The sequence below is a fragment of the Anabrus simplex genome, chromosome 7 (genome assembly GCF_040414725.1).
Source record: "Anabrus simplex isolate iqAnaSimp1 chromosome 7, ASM4041472v1, whole genome shotgun sequence".
NCBI classification, from domain to species: domain Eukaryota; kingdom Metazoa; phylum Arthropoda; class Insecta; order Orthoptera; family Tettigoniidae; genus Anabrus; species Anabrus simplex.
This window is the reverse complement of record NC_090271.1, coordinates 111,215,188-111,236,122: the sequence shown is the minus strand read 5'-3', so window position 1 is coordinate 111,236,122 and position 20,935 is coordinate 111,215,188. Positions and strand designations below refer to the sequence as shown.

The window sequence follows — 20,935 nt, the reverse complement described above, 5'->3', positions numbered from 1 at the left end:
TGGTCACCCACTGAATAGATGACCACAACATATACACAACTTTCTACCACAATATGGCAACAATTAACATACTGGAAATTCAAAACACAATGTTAGCTAAATTACTGTTTAAAAAATACGCTACAGATAACCAACATTACAGGCCGACAGAGGAGACTCGAACGAGACACCGGTATGGGCGAGACACAGGCTGGAGTATACAGAACCTAGGGTTAAACTCTCCATTCATTTGGCATAGGTCGTTCATGACAACAGTAACCAAATAAGTACTTCAGATATGGTACCATAATCCAACCCATTATCTTTAGTATATCCCCAGAAATCTTATCAATTCCAGCTGCTTTTCTAGGTTTCAGCGTTTGTAACTTTTCGTAAATATCTTAATTATCGCGGGTAAATTTAACTTCTTCACTCATATTACTCACCTCCTTTACCTGCACATTATCCTAATGTTCAACTATCTTTACATATTGCTTAATAAATACTTATGCCTTCTGTAAACCCTCGCATATACACTCTTCTTCTCCATTAACGATTCCTGAAGTCAAGTTCTGTAATCTTTTTCCGCCTTAAAGTAACTATACATACCCCCATGGCACTACAGCCCTTGAAGAGCCTTGGGCTACCAAGCGACCGCTGCTCAGCTCGAAGGCCTGCAGATTACGAGGTGTCGTGTGGTCAGCACGACGGATCCTCTCGGCCGTTATTCTTGGCTTTCTAGACCGGGGCCGTTATCTCACCGTCAGATAACTCCTCAACTGTAATCACGTAGGCTGAGTAGACCTCGAACCAGCCCTCTGGTCCAGGAAAAATCTCTGACCTGGTCGAGAATCGAACCCGGGGCCTCCGGGTAAGAGGCAGGGACGCTACCCCTACATCACGGAGCCGGCAACCTATACATACCTTTCAATTTTTCACTAAAATCTATATGACTGCCAACTATAATTGCAATCATGTTTTGCTTAACTGACTTTTTTTTGTTAAATTCAATTGTCTAGTACGTTCCTTGAGTCTCTCCTTACTCTCACAATCATTCCTAACCCTGTTTCTCTCTAACCCGGACCTCCTCCTAAATCTCTTTCTTCTCTGATATAATAGAGTGAGTCTTTACTTTTCCTTATCACATTTAGTAAATATCTGTTTTCACACTCCTTAACTTGCTGTTCAAGAACTCCTTCATGCCTATCTTATCAATAAGACGGTATTTCTTAACAGACCTACTTATATAACCTCCGTCTTGAACACATTTATTTTTAATTACGACTAAAACAGCTTCCTCATCACTTATACCACAACTAAAGATGTTCAAATTCATTGAAAGAAGTGTGTCGTCCTCTGCTTTATTTCTGTTTCAGCCTTTCTTTTATGTGATAACTATTTCCTGTTCAACCTATTGGAAATATTCTCACGTCCTTACAGTTAACAAGTCCATACCAGGCACGACTTCTAGCCAATCTATGTATTAGCACGACGTTAAACCAATATTTTAAAGGATTATATGTATATCTGCCTTTCATAATGTATTACTCTACGTATGTTATTCTGATAAGAGTCACACACCTTAGAAAATAAACAGCGGTAGGTTTTACCTTAAAACGTAAAGGTCCGGTAGGAGGCTTGGCGTACGGGATACCTTGAAAGCTGTAGTACGTGCCTCCACTCTTGGAGCTGGTCTTCCTTCCTCTCAGTGTACCCTGAGCTACATCCACTGTCACGGTGTCAGTCATGATGATGATCTTCAGACCTGAAACATGGCCAATAAAATATTAGAATGTCACTAGAAGAACACATTTCACTTAGATATCGGAATGTACAAAGTTGTTGATATCGGTCAAAGCACTACAGAACGTGGAGTTCACATGCTCAATATCAGGGATAAAAAGGGGATTCTGGGCCAGGGGCTAATGCGCAAGATGGCCGCTATACATGTCGTTTACATGTCGTTTACATATTTACAGGACTCTGTTTTATATATACATAACTCTTCTAATAACATTATTACTTGAGAAATATTAAATCTTATAACTAAACCACATATATTACAGAAGTAGTAGGACATATTATCCACATATTAATACTTAAAATAAATTGAACTACTAACTATCTCTTGCACACATTAAATAAATTATTATTATTATTATTATTATTATTATTATTATTATTATTATTATTATTACTATTATTATACAATATCACACCAACCTCATCAGAGTCGAGTAGATATCAGTAAAATACCACGTAAGGTGAAACCTTGTGTGTGGTAATTTAGAATATTAATTACATAGTGAGAAATATATTTTAAATGATGCCTGAAATACGAGCATGGGTATGAGTGAATGACGGATATGATCAACAGCACATGGTGGAGCATTGAATAGAAATTGGATATGGTGACGTGATATTCTCATTTAGTTATTTCTTCCATAACAGTTTTATTATCCCTGACAAAGGATTTAAGACACTTCAGACTCATTTTCTGACCTAATAAAGTAGTTTGTAAACAACCGGGAAGGACATTAAAGAATTTTGGAATGAAGTACAAGAAATTGCGCTTTGTTATGCTAAGTTTGGGTTTGTATAACATACAACGGTGGTTCATCTTACTGCGTGTTGAATATTCATGTTTAATGTTCTCAATTATATTTTTGTTTTTGTTAATATATTTGTATATTTCAAGGGCATAGAGCTGTTTTACATTAAATATATTTGCTTCAGCATATAATTGACTACTTGGGTATAATCTTCCTTTCTGGTACATTATTCGTAATATAAGGTTTTGAACAACCTGTATTTTATTGATTACATTTTTGTAGGCTCCTCCCCATGCCAAAATTCCGTAGCTAAGAATAGACTGAACTAAAGCGTGGGCTCTTATGGGACTAACTTCTTGCACCTGGGCTAGGGGCTACTGCGCAAGATGGCGGCTATACATAGGCTCTTATGGAGAAAGCTAGCCATGGGGGAGACATAGGCCTTAAGGAGACGGCCTATGGCGATTGCACAATATGGCGGCTATACCCGGGCTTTTATGTAGAAAGCTAGCTCAGGGGCTACTGCGCAATCGGAATGTACAATGTTGTTGATATCGGTCAAAGCACTACAGAACGTGGAGTTCACATGCTCAACATCAGCTGCTTATGGGAAACCTTGTACACAGGTGAACGATAGAAATTCTGACTTTGGCTGGCGTGAAAAATGTTTCTGAATAGGAAGATGATCTACAGGAGATGTGAGTTACATTTCAAAGAGATCATCATCATAGTTCATAAAATGATAAGAACATATTTTTTTACTTGCATCACGATTAGCGAATGAAGAACGAGTTACTAAATTGATAAAGGAATTGATGAAGGAAGGCAGGGTATGCTGTATCGGAGAGAGATCCACGATGTTAATGCGCGAATCTCAAATGTTCCCTGAAAAAAATAATGAAATAGCGCATGGCTTTTAGTGTCGGGAGTGTCCGAAAACATGTTCGGCTCGCCAGGTGCAGGTCTTTTGATTTGATTCCCGTAGGCGACCTGCGCGTCGTGATGAGGATGAAATGATGATGAAGACTACACACACACACACACACACACACACACACACACACACACACACACACACACACACACACACACACACACACACACACACACACACACACCCAGACCCGTGCGAGAGAAATTAACCAATGATAGTTAAAGTTCCCGACCCTGCCGTGAATCGAACTCGGGACCCCTGTGACCAAAGGCCAGAACGCTAATCATATAGCCATGTCCCCTGGAAGCGTGCAGTCACGAATTCGAATAGCACGCCGCGTTGAGTTTCTTTCAGTCTCTGTATCTTCCACAGCTCTCAGCGTTGGTAATTTTGGACTTCTTCTCTTTGTTTTCAAGCATCTTATCGTTCACTATGCGTCGCTTATAGAACCCGCTCCAAATAAACGTACCGCGTGGTGTGTGAGAGGTAAAGTGTTCACGCGCTTCTATTATGATTCCTACAAACATTCCTACCGTTCCGCCCGGAACATTCAACACCTCAAACTGAATGGATTGCGCTTCGATGTTCTTGGTTTAGTACAGATGAGAGAGCGGGAACATTCCTCTGAGCAGAAGCGGTGCTAGAACAAAGCTTATCACACCGTTCAATGCACTGCAAACTTTAACAGCGATAACATAATTTATGAGCAGTGTGCTAGTTGCGTTCTTTTATGACGGATAGCAGAGAATTTACAGTGGTGCTTCGCGCTGTTGGAATTGTTTGTTCCTTCCCTACCCAGCGAGGGTGCCAGCTGTATATCAAATCCTCGAATGAGCTCAATCCCATCCGTTACATCAAGGATATATTGACAGTGGGCCCACCAGCATGAGAATGAAATATTGCAATTAATACGTTCTTAACTGAGGATGTCTGTAAAGTTTGCCTGTTGGAGGGGAGGTACAGTTTTTCATTTCTGCGCCCGGCACAGTTATTTGTATGGTGTTACACCTCCAATCTCATTTATACTGCTTATACCTCGCCATTGTGAATTTACTCAATTTTTTACAATTTGCTTTACTTCGCACCGACACAGATAAGTCTTTTGGTGGCGATGGGATAGGAAAGGGCTAGGAGTGCGAGGAAAGCGGCCGTGCCCTTAATTGAGGTGCAGCCGCAGCATTTGCCTGGAATGACACGCAGCCACTCGCTCGGTAATTTACTCAAGTTCACTAGCGAATTTCTTCAATTTAACTTGGCGACTGCTGATTGTTGCTCACTTTATATTGAAGCTTGGTTCATTACAAATCGTGTAACACCACTGTGAATGTTCTCTAGCTTTGCGTTCTTGGGTTGTACGAATTACAGTTAGGGTACGTTCGTGCTGCAGCTTCACTGCTGGCACATGGATGCTCGCCCTAGCACCTCGCTGCTGGCTATAGCCAGGCTGCTCGCCATGGACCTTTTACCCTGCAGCATCCCGCGCTCACACTGCTGGCAGCTCTGAGTATGTTGTAGTCGAACCGATAGTTAAGGCTATTTGCAATTTGCATAATACGATTATAGATATAAAGGGGCTGAACACTTAGACTACGAAGACGTACTTCCAAGAGCTACCCTGTCAAGGAGGTGCAACGCACCTCCCGCTGAAGAGTTTGAAGTGCGGGATAAATTCAAAGAATTTTTAACGAGCGAGTCAAAGTTTGGTTGGCGAGTGTATCCTAACAATAATCTGGTGTATTGAATGTGTAATAGAACGTGCAAAATGCCTCGCATGGATTTTTCAGTGCTTTTTCTACTGCGGAAGTTGATTGAAGAATGAAGTTACAGCTGCGTCATTTCGTAATTTAATACTGTACTTTTGAATAATATAAAGTAAGGGGTTTTAGAGTAGGCCTACCTCATGTTGACTTTAGTTAGGTCTCCTAAACAAAATGTATTTACAGTTTAAAAAAATAAATGTCGAACTTTCCATGAAAAACGAGGTACCGTTATTGCATATAAATCACCTGCTTTCCCCTAAATAAAGAAGCAAAGTTGTCATACTCTTCCAAGTTCTTTTGCCACTTCATTCCATAGTTTGATGATGATGATGATGATGATGATGATGTTTGTTGTTTAAAGCGGGCTAACATGTAGGTCATCAGTCCCTGATAGTACAACATGAGGCGAAATGGATTAAAAGTTTTAATAAAACCACTGAGTAGGATTAGAAAAATGATGATGAGGAAAATTACTATGAATTTATAATAATCAGTGGACCTAACTCGCAGTGCCTTATTTTCCTCTAATATTGGCAAGAGTAAAATGTAAAAAATTCAATAAGCCATTGACATAGCAGTAAAATCAAATTCAAATTTAAAATACAGAAAGGTACGGTATATAAACATATGGCCAATATAAAAAAGAGTAGTTAACAATAAAAGAAAAAAGCTTTACTTTTAAACACGATAAAAACAGGCTACTATCCCTCTTTAAACGGAGAACGAGGTCTACAGTATGCTCGTCATCTCGTCACTTCATTTATCTCATTTGAACCTCGTTTTATGATGATTCGCATGCCGCTCGTTCCCAGTCGCATTTCGTTCGAAGACAGATTCAGATAGCACCCTGGTGATCCGTATGTGTCACCCACCTCCGTAGAGATGGATGGTATGTGGGATACTGGTACCGGTGAGCTCCTGGTGCTCCTTTGTCGGTCGCAAATGCGTGTATTGCGTATAAGAATTTTATAAGGCGTGATGCGTTTGAGAACAGTATGATGCGTAAAATTTCTTATGCTTGTGTGTGTATTAAGTATTAATATGTTTGTGTTAATGTGTGTGTGTGTGTGTGTGTGTGTGTGTGTGTGTGTCCAGGGGACGGTGCTTGCTGGGGTTGGCTGACGCAGTAATTTATAGTGTATCGATATGTGGTAGTGACCACGCCCGATATTGCGCGGGTATTGCAACGAGACAGTATCGATAATATTGTGCAGTGACTGTTACATCTTAAGATGTGAGTGTGCGGTGTTAGATTTAGAAAAGCAGCATTGAAATTGACAGTGTTTATTCGATTGCACCCGCCTCATTTCCAGTTTCTGGTATTTCAGGTATTTTAGTTGAGGTAGTTATTATGGGCTAAGAAGGCAGTATTGGCAGTGTCCAAGAAGTGAGGGGGTAGGGAAAACGTGTGTCTTGGCATGATAGTCATTACTTGGCGGGAATATATAGGTACTTGGCTGCAGGGTCTCGGCTACTCGATCCTACTCCGCCCTGTATTGGAGGGAGATTAATTAATGAGGGAGTACTTGTTGAAGGGGAGGGTATCGGGGTCGGGAATGGGAGGAATGGGAGGGCATGGCCCCTCAGGAGGGGGCGCCCGAAGCAAACACGATCCACCCCGCCACGTGTTCCGGAATCGCGATGCATCGGCCGTAACAATGAGCAGGGTGGGGCACGCGCCCGAAAACAGACTACCCCACATCCTCGTGGTACCATGAGTTAGGGGGAGGTTGTAGGTACCTTGGCATTTCCCCTTGACCTAGGGAGGGAGGATCCACAGCATCTATGTGACGTGGGGACCTGGGAGGAAGGGGTGAGGAGGGGTGCGTTTGAAACACCAGAAGGGTCAAACGCACTTGGCGGACCGACCTAGATGGCAACCCGTTGCCTGGGTCGTGACAGGGGTAGTGTTTTAAGTGGTTAACGCTACTGGCAAGTCACGAACACAGCACACTGTGCCGCCGCGATAAATTGCTTTCCAGTACTGTTGTAGCTGGAACTTGAGACTTCGTTAGCAGTATACCAGCCGACGCGACGTTAGGGACGTTGTTGATATCCCCGTACTACTATATCTTGGCTTGGAGAGGACGTGGTAGTAGTACGGAGCCTTGGTTTGAGCCCTTGACGAATTCCTTGATGCTGTTAGACCGAGGGTGCTGATTGGTCGCTAGGTCGATGAAGTGTGCTCTGTTTGGTCGGTGATTTTTTCCGGAGCCAGCTACTTGGCTGCTGGGCCGGCCGTGGTGTCCGCGAGAGCCGGTGGCTCCCGCACTTGGCGGCCATCTTGTCTTGAGTCTTGGCGGAGGCTATCTTTCTTGGTTGCTATTGGCTGGTGTGACAGCGAGAGCCGGTAGGCTCTTGGTGGTCTTCTTCCTTCTACATGCACCTCGTGTTGTTCACACTCGGTCACCTGAAGTGAGAGTGGAGTGCCAGTGTGTGAGTCACAGATTCAGATAGCAAGTGATCACAGAACATCTGTATAGAGTGGGAGAGCAGCTGACCTTGAATGAACCAATCACAGTCCAAGTTACAGGATAGACAGCGATATGCCAGGCTCGAAAAACAGACGTGTTTGAGACCGTCTCGATGTGGTGAGGATTGCAGCCATCAGCGTAGCGATAAGACGGGCTCCAGTGTAAAAGCACGATTGAGATCCATTAGTTTGTTTCATCATCGCCAAACATCCACCAGCGAAGCTTGGCGATGTGCCAGCAGCGAAGCTGCAGCATAGATGTGCCCTTCCACTATGGCTGCAACGCGGCCCCCCAATTCGTGCCTTAACTTCTTATATCGTCGTTGCACCTGCAAAAACCACGAAGTGAAATATTTCAGCTTAGAGCTTTGGCCAGTAAGGTTCTGTTTTCTAAGGTTCAGTATTGTGCGAAAAGGTAGTTTAAAGGAATTCTCGCTCTTCATAATATATGTGCTGCGGTCAGTATTTCTCCAAAAATATTATTACATTTTTCGTAAGCCCAACGACGATGTGTTGCGTTTCGCTACATGACATACGCTCCAACTCAAGGACACATTCGATACAGTTATCCTTCGCCCATCATCATCGTTTAATTTACTGGAATATTTCGCGTAGTTCAGGAATTATAACAATGACAAAACTTGCCTGAAAAAGTGTCGGTCGACTTTCCGGGATGGTCCCCTATTTCAGTACAGGACTAATGTTATAGACTCATTCACTTCAAACAGACAACTTCATTTAAATCTAAATAGAAAGCTACCTCTTGCGTGGTAAACTAATCTTGGCGATCACATTTGTATACCATAGTGATTTAAAGTGCAATTTTGAAAAGTCCACATATTGAACCCATGACCTTTGTGCCCTAAGAATTGTAAGTATGAAAAGTTACTACATTTCTGAAAAGTTCTTGATATCACGGGAGTGTCAAGCCCTGAAAAACAGTAACGTATCATTTACGTTTAAAAATAATAGTGTACTCAGCACATAATTTTTAATCCATAACCGGTTTTCAGAACTCACATTTCATCACCAGTGGGTATAATTCCGCTACTTAGGCTTGAAGTCAGAAAAGGCGTCCAGTCGTAAAACTGGCCTTAGTCCACATGCTGAAGACGCAGTGTATTGATATACGTCTGTCACGGTGCCCATTTCAATCACAACTGTCTTGTAACAGGCTGTCTATCTGCAACAATGCGTTAATCGAGGAAGTGGGGAGATGTTATGTTTGTTTATATCGGGACACCATTTCTGTGCATGAGTGTACAAATGTGATAGGACACACCACCAAGTATTTGATTAGAATCCCAAGGGTGCTCGGAGAAGGAAATGGCCTGAGCACTCGTGAAGCCGTTCCGTCGAGGATTACGGTCGGCGACTGGGAGAGAAATGAAGAAATGAAGTGTCAAGATGGCGGCTGGAGGAGACACGCGCAAGCTTAGTGCTGCTGCAGTTTGTGTTGTTTGTGTGGTAATAATCAGAGTTGTTGCGCTTTACGGTTCCCTGCACGGGTGTATTCGAGTTAAGGAATCGGTGTATGCAAGTGAAAAAGTGAGTTCTCCTTTTGCATGGCTACTAGCAGAGAGAAACTACTACATTCCGGCGTTCTCTCTGACTGGATGCGCCATTTTCCAGACTTATAGGCGCCTCCCTACTAGCTCGGAGCCGAACAAGTCTAGGCCTGGTCGCTCAGCTTTTAGGGGCTTGCTTTGCCTCCTACTACTGGCTGGAGATGTCCACTTAAACCGCGGTCCCACCACTTGTGAAATGAAAACAGACATAAACATCTATTGTCAGAATGTGCAAAGCCTAAACAATAAGTTGTCTGATTGTGAACTATCCCTGCAAGACTTAAGAGAAGTTGACGTAATCGGACTTACTGAAACATGGCTCTCGTGGGCTAGTGACAGTGAACTACCACTCAGTGCTAATTACAGCATATTCCGTCGTGATCGCGCTACTCTAGGTGGTGGAGTGATGCTAGCAGTAAACAGTGCGTTACCGTGTAAACGAAGGACAGATCTCGAAAGGAACTGTGAGTTAGTGTGGGTGGAGCTACTCTTTCCTCGACGCCCTATACTTGTGGGATGTTACTACAGACCACCAAACAGCCCATTCTGTGACCTTGAACAGTGTCTGGACTCAGTCATTGCAGCGCTCCCTCATGGTGAAGTAATTTTAATGGGCGACTTTAACCTGTCTGTAAAGTGGTCTTCTCCAACTACCGGACAGTCAGCTAACCACTGTGACACATACTTTATAGACAGTTTTATTAATGGCCTCGGACTGAAACAGTTTAATATGTACCCAACCCGTGGACCCAACACCCTGGACTTCATACTCTCCTCATTAGAACTTAAAACAATAACCCCAGGCAGAAACCTTTTCCTGTGCGACAACCAGTCCCTCTATGCTACATTCCTCCTTCCCCACCCCTCCTCAAAGCCTCACAGCAGGACATCCTACCGCCCTACCTACATCTGGCGCCGTGCCGACTGGCCTGCAATGTGTCGTGCCCTGGAATGCCTTCCCTGGAGTCTGCTCGAAATAGCTGATATCGAATCGGCTCTTGACCTGCTGTACGACTGGCTGCAAGCTGCAATTAAAGACTTCGTACCTGCACAACGGGCTACTACCAGCAAACATCAACACTGGATATCACAAGAGACCAGACTGATACTATTTAATAAGAGGAGAGTTTGGCGCCTGTGGAAAGACTTCCCTAACCCACACACTCACAACACCTTCGTTAAAATCCTCCGCCACGCGAGGTTTATGGTCAGAAGAGACTACAAAACACACGTAGACACTGTAACTGAAAACGTCCGCAGCAATCCCAAGCGCTACTGGAGTCTCATCAACACACGGAGAAGGACGGAGCGGATTCCTGTCAACGTGAACCACAACGATGCAACATCAGATGGCGCCGATCGCAATGAACTGTTCAACAGATATTTCTTCTCCAACTTCTCCCCTCCCTTACAAAACCAACCGCTCCCTCCCGTTGGTACAGCTTCAAACATAACCCTATCAAGCATAACTACCACACCAAGTGAAGTTCATAACCTTCGTCAAACTCTTCGTACCAACAAAGCTACCGGTGCCGACACTATAGGTCCTCTTTTCCTAAAAAATACTGCCAGCACTCTTTGCGTCCCTCTCTCTAAATTATTTAACAGATGTTTTGCCGCTGGCTATTTTCCTATTACCTGGAAACAGGCAAATATTGTTCCACTTCTCAAATCAGGCAACAAATTTAATGTTTCATCTTACCGACCAATCTCTATTCTCCCCACACTATCCTTTATCTTTGAAAAAATTATACACCAGCGTCTCCTCGCATTCACTTTGCCGTATATCTCAACCAAGCAGCATGGTTTTCTACCAGGTGGCTCTTGTCTAACAAACCTGGCCACTCTGCATAGCTTTGCATCACACGCCATTGCAGCTAAATCACAGCTGGATATATGCTACGTAGACATTTCGAAAGCTTTCGATTCTGTAGACCATACTCTGTTGCTCCATAAACTCTCCGAACGATTTAATATACATGGCAGTCTTCTGGCCCTTCTTGCTGGCTTCCTACATAACCGTTGGCAGAGAGTGGTAATATCAGGCACTTCATCCTCATGGTTACCAGTCACCTCCGGTGTCCCACAAGGCAGTACCCTTGGCCCCTTGCTGTTTTCTTTGTTTATGGACGATCTGCCGTTCGAACTCAACGAAACAGCGAATACCCTACTCTTTGCTGACGACTGCAAGATATTTAGGGAGATCAGGAATCCAGCAGATGCAGCTCTGCTACAGTCCTCACTTAATGCCCTCTCGAACTGGTGCCGTACTTGGAAACTTATCCCCAATCCACAAAAATGCAGCCACATGACCATAACACTACGTAAATCTCCTCTACCGACATCATATTACGTACTCGACAAGCCCATCACCGTGGTTACGCAACAGAGTGACCTAGGTGTAATATTCGGTACAAAATTACAATTTAAGACCCATATAGAAACATAAACAACCAAGGCTATGAAATTACTAGGCATTCTCTATCGCTTCACAGAAATTTCTGACCCCATTGCTCTTAGTCACTTCTTCCTCACGATCGTTCAACCTCTCTTAAACTACTGCTCTCCGATTTGGACAACAGCTGCCCCCTCCAATACTAAGCACTTAGACAGAGCAGTGTCCTTCTTTGCTGCAATTGTAAGGAACAGAAACCCCAAACTCAGAAATCAGTCTACGCAGCAGGTATTAATGGCAATTAATCTGTCACCGCTGCACATCAGGCGACAGGTAGCTGAGTTTCCTCCACGAGATCTTAAATGGACATTACCGCTCGGAACATCTTGTCTCACTCTTCTCTCTCCGCGTTCCTTCCCGCTCCACCAGAACCAAAGGCCTTCTCCACATTCCCCCCACTCAGCACTCAATACTTCAACGATCTTTCCTAACCCGCCTCCCAACACTCTTTAACAATATTAATAGGAGACAAGAGCTTGATATAGCATCAAATAAAAGTGTATTCGAGAGATGTGTAAATAGTATCTTAAAGATAAGTTGATGTGAAGGGATTATACCGCCATCTTGACCCACGACGACTTGGCTATGAACATAGACATTCTCATGGTTTTCGATTTGGACAGTTATTAGCAGGATGTGTACCTGATCTTGTTATATTTTGTTATGTTTGTTATATTTTATTATGAAAGTTTACGTTTGTGAAATAGTCTGTTGACAGTGCAAGTGAAATTTACTCAATGTAGCTGTATCTTGTGCTTTGTGAATAAATAAATAAATAAATAAATAAATAAATAAATAAATAAATAAATAAATAAATAAATAAATAAATAAATAAATAAATAAATAAATAAATAAATAAATAAATAAATAAATAAATAAGAGGATCGCGAGCAAAAGAGTGAGATGCTGCAGCTTCATGGATGCCCTACAATGTGTTCCAGAGGGAGCTATAGGATTCAAAACAAATTATTAATATTATTAGTAGTATTATTTGTACACAGCTAAGTAGAATAGATGGGAAGCATGCATTTTTCTCTATACCTCATCCTCGAGGATACTTTTATGACATGACTCAGCATGACTAAACAATAACCACAAATGGTTAGCCAACTGGGCACAGTGAACTCATCGTGTGATAGAACTGCCTAGCCATGGCATGGTCTTCGCAGTAATAAACTTTCTAAAGCTTATATCATACCGCTGAATCATTCTACTACATAGTGAGTTGGCTGCGCGGTAGCTGTGAGCTTGTATTTGGGAGGTAGTGGGTTCGAATCGCTCTGTCGAGCAGCCCTGAAGATGATTTTCCATGTTTTCTCCATTCTCACACCATGATGCTGTCTCTCAATTAAATTCATAGCTGCTATCTTACCGGTGCTTGTTCCGTCTTATCACATCATCGCCGTAAGACAAGTCTGGGTCGGAGCGACGTAAAACTAATAGAAAGGCAATTTACAATTACAAAAAATTAATCAACTGAAGTTTTTTTGTTAAGATTAAAATAGTACTGGTAATAATTATATTCATACCGAGCAAGTTGCCACGCGGTTTGGATCACTAGCCGTCAGCTTGCATTCGGGAGATAGTGGGTTCGAACCCCACTGTCGGCAGCCCTGAAGATGGTTTTCCGTGTTTTTCTATTTTCACACCAGACAAATGTTGGGGCTGTACCTTAATTTAGGTCACGTTCACTTCCTTCCCACTCATAGGCCTTGAGAAAACTTGAATAAGCAATCAATTAACAAGATATCCTAAATGTAATGGAAAGAAACCTTTTGCCGTAAAATCCGTGGTAGTGAAAAAATAGCTGGGAGGCTTGGAGCAGGGATGAAACCTGCCAGCTTGAGCTCAGAAGGCCAGCGCGCTACCGCCTGAGCTACTCAGACCCCCTTTTAATATATACGAGTGTAGGAATAATGGCGTCTAATAATATAATTGTCGGCTAGTGGACATTATGCCGACGAATTTGAGCTTGCATCCGGGAGATAGTAGGTTCGAATCCCACTATCGGCAGCCCTGAAAATGGTTTTCCGTGGTTTCCCATTTTCACACCAGCCAATGCTGGGGCTGTACCTTAATTAAGGCCATGGCCACTTCCTTCCAACTCCTAGGCCTTTCCCATCCCATCGTCGCCAAAAGACCTATCTGTGTCGGTGCGACGTAAAGCCCCTAGCAAAAAAAAAAATGCCGACGAATTTAATTATATTATAGGAAGCAACATTGTTCGGGTTATAATGAAGGAGATATCGGACCAACTGCGATGTAGCACGAGTAGCTGGGCAACGGCGATTTGTATTGGGAGACTGGATCCCAAAGTGTTTAAATGCAAAACCTAATATTTCCGTGTAGAAGATTTTGTTCTCTGTATAAAACTACAGGGGTACAAAATACAATGCAATGGATGAAACTTCATGAACGACGGGAAATCTCAGTAGCTGTTGCTACACATAAAATTTTCAAACTGAAGACCCCATCCTATCTTTATAATGCATTCAAACCTATGGAGTCGGAACATAACAGAGATAATAGGTTTACAAAAACTACCCTTCAAATTCCCCTCCAACGTACCACTATATTTAACAAATCCTTTATTTGCACTCCATCACGTAACTTTCACACCTTTGATCTTCACGTTTCGCAAATAACACTAACCGTACTCAACTAAAGCAGTCCTTTAACGTCTATCTTCCAGGAGGAGTACGCAAGATCAGGTATTCTTGTGTCTAACAGAAATATGTGTGTTTCTTAGAAATTGTTTTACTCTATCTTTTAGCTTTAGATTCATTTGATTCTTGTATACATACATACATACATACATACATACATACATACATACACACATACATTATCATTATAGACTGTTATGCCTTTCGGCGTTCAGTCTGCAAGCCTCTGTGAATTTACTAAACGTCACCACAATCCTCGATTTGCAACTAGTGTTGTGGCCTCATTTAGTTCTGTACCTCTTATCTTTAAATCGTTAGAAACCGAGTCTAACCATCGTCGTCTTGGTCTACCTCTACTTCTCTTACCCTCCATAGCAGACTCCATTATTCTCCTAGGTAACCTATCCTCCTCCATTCGCCTCACATGACCCCACCACCGAAGCCGGTTTATGCGTACAGCTTCATCCATCGAGTTCATTCCTAAATTAGCCTTTATATCCTCATTCCGAGTACCCTCCTGCCATTGTTCCCACCTGTTTGTACCAGCAATCATTCTTGCTACTTTCATGTCTGTCACTTCTAACTTATGAATGAGATATCCTGAGTCCACCCAGCTTTCGCTCCCGTAAAGCAAAGTTGGTCTGAAAACAGACCGTTGTAAAGATAGTTTCGTCTGGGTCAATCTCACTATATTACCACCCTGGGAGAACACACAACCTAAATACTTGAAATTATCGACCTGTTCTAGCTTTGTATCACCAATCTGACATTCAATTCTGTTGAATTTCTTACCAACTGACATCAATTTAGTCTTCGAGAGGCTAATTTTTATACCATACTCATTGCACCTATTTTCAAGTTCCACGATATTAGACTGTAGGCTTTCAGCACAATCTGCCATTAAGACCAAGTCGTCAGCATAGGCCAGACTGCTTACTATTGATTCTTGTAGTCTAAAATAATAAATGTCCTGCTCCATTGTGAAATGGTTGGCGTGCTGGCCTTTGTCACAGGGGTCCCAGGTTCGATTCCAGGCAGGGTCGGGAATTTCAACCATCATTGGTTAATTTCGCCGGCACTGGGGCTGGGTGAATGTGTCGTCTTCATCATCAGTTCATCCTCATCACGACGCGCAGGTCGCCTACGGGAGTAAAATCAAAAGACCTGCACCTGGCGAGAACATGTCCTCGCACACTTCCGGCACCAAAAACAATACGCCATTTCATTTTTGTCAATAATAAATAACCTTAATGTTTTACTTTCGTACATATTAATGTAAGTTTTAATTTTACTGGATTTGGTATCTGTATTTTTAATGTTTAATTTAATATTTTAATATTATACAATTTAGTTAGTGTGCTCATAAACCTGTACATGATAATATGAAGACGTTAAGTAAAAGGGCTTTTCAGCCTCAGTGGCATGTAAATTATCAATAAATTTAATTCATTCATGCATCTGTTCAATTGTTGGAACACATGGCGACTCGGATGACGGCGTACAGTGCTTCGGCCACGTATGGACGATTACCACCCTCACCCTCACTCGTTGGCTAAATGGTCAGCGTACTGGCCCCTGGTTCGATTCCCGGTCGGGTTGGGGATTTTAACCTTAATTGGTTAATTCCAATGGCTCGGGGGCTGGGTGTCTGTGGCGTATTCAGCATTAGAAATCATCCTAGGTAGGGCCCTCACCTTCACAGACATGCAGTCGCCTAATAGGCCGTCTACGAGAAAAAATCCCGCACCAGGCCTCTCCGGAGGCCATACGACATTATTATTATTACCCAGGATAAGATGCATGTCACAGTACTCTACCGCATCTCCCTGCCACTGAGCACGACACTTGCAGACGCAGGCGGGTGGGTGTGAGCTTTCCATTACGTACACGTTTCCAATGGCTAATGGTATGCGAAGTGTACATGTAGTCGGTTCCTACACTGTGGAGCGCAGGCTACCAATGCCCGCTGTCTTCGTGTAATACAACTGTTCACTGTTAACAACATAACTGTGATGTCGTGGGCCTCAAGGCCGTAGACCGCACCGCATATCATTCTTTGTCCCAATCGCCCTGAGATGAAAATTGACCTATCCTGATTCCCCTTTATCACGCCCTGTGATAATTGGATGCCATGTTTCGTACACTCTGTATAAATTAATCGCAGTAGCACAATGGAACATCTTCACTAACTCACTTCACCACAGATTGCATAATCATCATACAGTATTGGGAGACTGGATTCCAAAGAGTTGAAATACAAAAATAAAACCTAATATTTCCGTTTGGAAGGTTTTGTTCTTTGTATACGTTACGACTACCTATATAATATGTACTTTTTTGATTTATATTTATGCACTTTTATTATCATTATATGTATGTATGTATGTATGTATGTATGTATGTATTTCTGTTATTTCGTTTCTTACCGGGCGAGTTGGCCGTGCCCGTAGAGGCGCGCGGCTGTGAGCTTGCATCCGGGAGATAGTAGGTTCGAATCCCACTATCGGCAGCTCTGAAGATGGTTTTCCGTGGTTTCCCATTTTCACACCTGGCACATGCTGGGGCTGTACCTTAATTAAGGCCACGGCCGCTTCCTTCCAACTCCTAGGCCTTTCCTATCCCATCGTCGCCATAAGACCTAGCTGTGTCGGTGCGACGTAAAAGCCCATAGCAAAAAAAAAAAAAAAAAGTATTTCGTTTCTGAACATGGTCGGGTATGAAGTAAGATGAATCTTCGCAGCGAACTTTTACGACCGGATGATCTTCCTGACGTCAGCCTCATCATAGGAGCTAATAAAAACCAAACTCCATGGCACTACAGCCCTTGAAGGGCCTCGGCCTACCAAGCGACCGCTGCTCAGCTCGAAGGCCTGCAGATTACGAGGTGCCGTGTGGTCAGCACGACGAATCCTCTAGGCCGTTATTCTTGGCTTTCTAGATCGGGGCCGCTATCTCACCGTCAGATAGCTCCTCCATTCTAATCACGTAGGCTGAGTGGACCTCGAACCAGCCCTCAGGTCCCGGTAAAAATCCCTGACCTGGCCTGGAATCGAACCCGGGGCCTCCGGGTAAGAGGCAGGCACGCTACCCCTACACCACGGGGCCGGCTCATAGGAGTTAATGAGATGAAATAAATGACGTAATATAGGATAGTAGGAAAGGAGAGGGTGAAACTCGGTGCCAGCACATATCCTACTCCTGTCGAATAACACCAAGGAGTCTGCTCAAAGCTTAACGTCTACATCCGACGGATGAATCACCATCAACAGCGTCATATGCCCTCACTCCAGATGAACACTTCGGAGAGGTTTGGAATTGATTCCAGGCTTTTGGCACGCAACCTGCAGGTCCTACCAGAAGTTTAAGGGCACCTGCCTATTTTATGAACATGATTCTTGTCCTTAAACTTCTGATCTCAGGCATACGATTTTTACAGGAAACTAGTACACACTTAGAGGAAGATTTGCTGGCATTATCATTGAAATATTACTCTTTATGTTTATGATACTAATTTTTTGTTTGTAATAGTTGGATAGGAAATAGCTACTTTTTAATACTTGAAGAGATCTGGACAGTACACTATGGGAATTACATTAATAATTTTTGTTATGGAGATACAAGGATACCTGTTTAATATTTATAATTGTAATAGAAAACACAATAAGTTTTCATTAAAAAATTCCCTGTTTTTTAGCTCGCAATAGAACCACAGAAAGTGGTCATAAACAAACATTCTTTGAACTTGACTGAGCAGGAGACCCCCCGAGTTATCTTCAACATGGTGAACGTTGAGAAAATACCGTACCTTTTCCAGTAAGGGGGCATTTCTATTTTAGGAACGGTAAGAACATGGGTTTGGTGAATTCAAAAGCCCAGACAAATTGTTCTTACGGAATGGATTTCTATCATCAAAACACGTTTTTGGAAGCCCGCAGCTCTATGTTGTAACAGTGGACCACATAATGTTTAGGAGCTCTAACCACTTTCTCGATGAGAGGTATGCAAATCACCATTTCTATCCCTGCCAGTAGCAGAGATCAAGATCCAGTGAGAACCATTGTTGAGCTTCCAGACCACTTACAACGGAGCTTGAGAATCCGTCTCCATAACAGCGAAACGGAAGAAACATGATGCTTCCAATCATCCTGATGGCCAATTTGACCTGCCAGAGGAAGCTTATGAAGGTAAGTGCATCATTCTCTTCATGGTGTAATTCTCACCCTCACTTAATTACCCCAACATAGCACAATGCTTTTCTTTCCTAAGAGCTTTGCCCATATCTGTCGAAAAGTTCATAGATTTAGGGTTAATTAGATTCTACGAACCCCCTGTGGGTGGAGGACCCAGATGAAGAATACACCCACGGTATCCCCTGCCTGTCGTAAGAGGAGACTAAAAGTGCCCCAGGGGCAATCAAATAGGGAGCGCGGTTTGGTGATCACGGGGCCTTAGCTGAGTCCTGACATTGCTTCCAATTACTTGTGGCAGGTTCCTTAGTTTCATCTATCCTGTCCGACCTCCCTTGATCAAATCTTGTTCTTTTCCTACCCCGACGGTATTGGAGCATTCGAGGTCTAGGGAGTCTCATTTTCACGCTCTTCGTAGCCCTTGCCTTTCTTCGCCCGTTACTTTATTTTTCAATGTGACGGATCCCTTCTTTTTTCTTCCTTTTTCTCTCTGATCTACCCCAAGTGGGGGGGGGGGTGCAGACGAAGAATACACCCACGGCATCCCCTGCCTGTCGTAAGAGGCGACTAAAAGGCGCGACCAAGGGATGATTGTATTAGAACCATGAAACTACTTGTGATTAGTACCATCACGCGGGGAACGCCATGGGTCGCCTTTACTTGCGAGTAGTACCACTATGTTAGGTACACAATAGGTTTGTGATTAGTAGCAGCAGAGAGCGGTTCACTGTGGGTTTCCAGCACCCCTGATTAGTACCATTTTGAGAAACACCACGGGTCTGGGCGTCGCCTGTGATTAGTACCACTATATGAGGAACACCACGGGAATACCGGCGCCCGTGATTAGTACACCTAGGTGAGGAACACCATGGGTTTGCATTGCCTATGAGCGGCGCAATTATGTGAGAAACACCATAGGTCTGCGTTACCTGGGCGATGTACAATACTTGTGAGTCTACGCTACATTTGATTAGTATCGCAACATGACAAATACCATGGTTCTACTTTCTTTATTTCTTAATCTGTACCTCGCCCAGGTGGCCTCACCTGCTATGCTCAATAGGGACCTTGCGGGGGTATGGGAAAATTGGAAGGGATAGACAAGGAAGAGGGAAGGAAGCGGCCGTGACCTTAAGTTAGGTACCATCCTGCCATTTGCCTGGAGGAGAAGTGGGAAACCACGGACAACCCCTTCCAGGATGGCTGAGGTGGGAATCGAACCCACCTTTACTCAGTTGACCTCCCAAGGCTGAGTGGACTCCGTTCCAGCCATCGTACCACTTTTCAAATTTCGTGGCAGAGCCGGGAATCGAACGCGGGCCTCTGGAGGTGGCAGCTAATCACACTAACCACTACACCACAGAGGCGGTATGGTTCTACTTTACTAACGATAAGTACCATTGTGTGGGGTCGTTGACCTGGATTTTGGACCCCTTTAGACAACAAGCATCCTCGATTCAGGATTGTGCTTTAGAAGCAGTTGAACTGTAGCCTGTGTTACGGGATGTGATGGACGTGATGGTTACTTAAGTTAATTAGTAAATTGTAAAATGTGATACTGTGCTTCTCAGGGTCTTAAAAAATGTTCGTAGTTTATACATATCTTGTTATTTTAATTATGATAGTGACAATAAACAGTAATACATAGACTTAAGGTAATAGTTCAGTGCAATGAACGCCTTTTTTTCCTACACATGTACGTAACCCAAATATATATATTTGTCTCATTGCATGTTAAAATTCCATATTGAAAAGTAAGTTACACATTTATAATGAATATAGATACTAAGATTTGTGAATTTCTGGACTTCTAAATCAGCAAAGAACTTGTTCTACAAGTTTTGAAATTTGAAAATGCTTCTATTGAAAAAGTTAGTAAAATGTTGATGAGCCCCTTCTTTCCCTGTACCCTTCAAATATCAAGTAAGTCCTGTGTATCACAGCTTTAAGCAAGTGTACAGTACCTGGTCTCCTGCGGCACGCCTTCTCTCGCTGTATACACAAGGCTAACTGTAATCGCGTGAAGCGCATTGGGCACTCGCAGGAGGCCTTGGAAATTGATATAACTTTCAGCCATTTATCTTGAGAGATTGTAATAGATTTGGTGGTTCAGCAGTCCTATGTCTGCCCATCCACTGACTAAGCATTATCACCAAATAATAAAGAACGAAACCAAAGTAAACAGTCATTTTTTTCTCAGTATTGTTGATTCCTGTCCGCCTCTGTGGTGTAGTGGTTAGCATGATTAGCTGCCACCCCCGGAGGCCCGGGTTCGATTCCTGGCTCTTCCACGAAATTTGAAAAGTGGTACGAGGGCTGGAACGGGGTCCACTCAGCCTCGGGAGGTCAACTGAGTAGAGG

General features: G+C 43.1%; 1 protein-coding gene across 1 annotated transcript in view; it reads right to left on the bottom strand.

Moving 5' to 3' along the window:
* The window catches only part of LOC136877305 (juvenile hormone esterase), a 92,386-nt gene extending 71,790 nt beyond the window's left edge, over positions 1-20,596 (bottom strand). The window contains exons 1-2 of the mRNA XM_067151237.2: positions 20,539-20,596; positions 1,590-1,744 (exon numbers count right to left, since the gene is read on the bottom strand). Of these exons, the coding sequence (XP_067007338.2) occupies positions 1,590-1,727 (138 nt within the window). The 5' untranslated portion in view covers positions 1,728-1,744; positions 20,539-20,596. The remainder of the gene's footprint in view (positions 1-1,589; positions 1,745-20,538) is intronic.
* Positions 20,597-20,935: the final 339 nt, after the last annotated feature.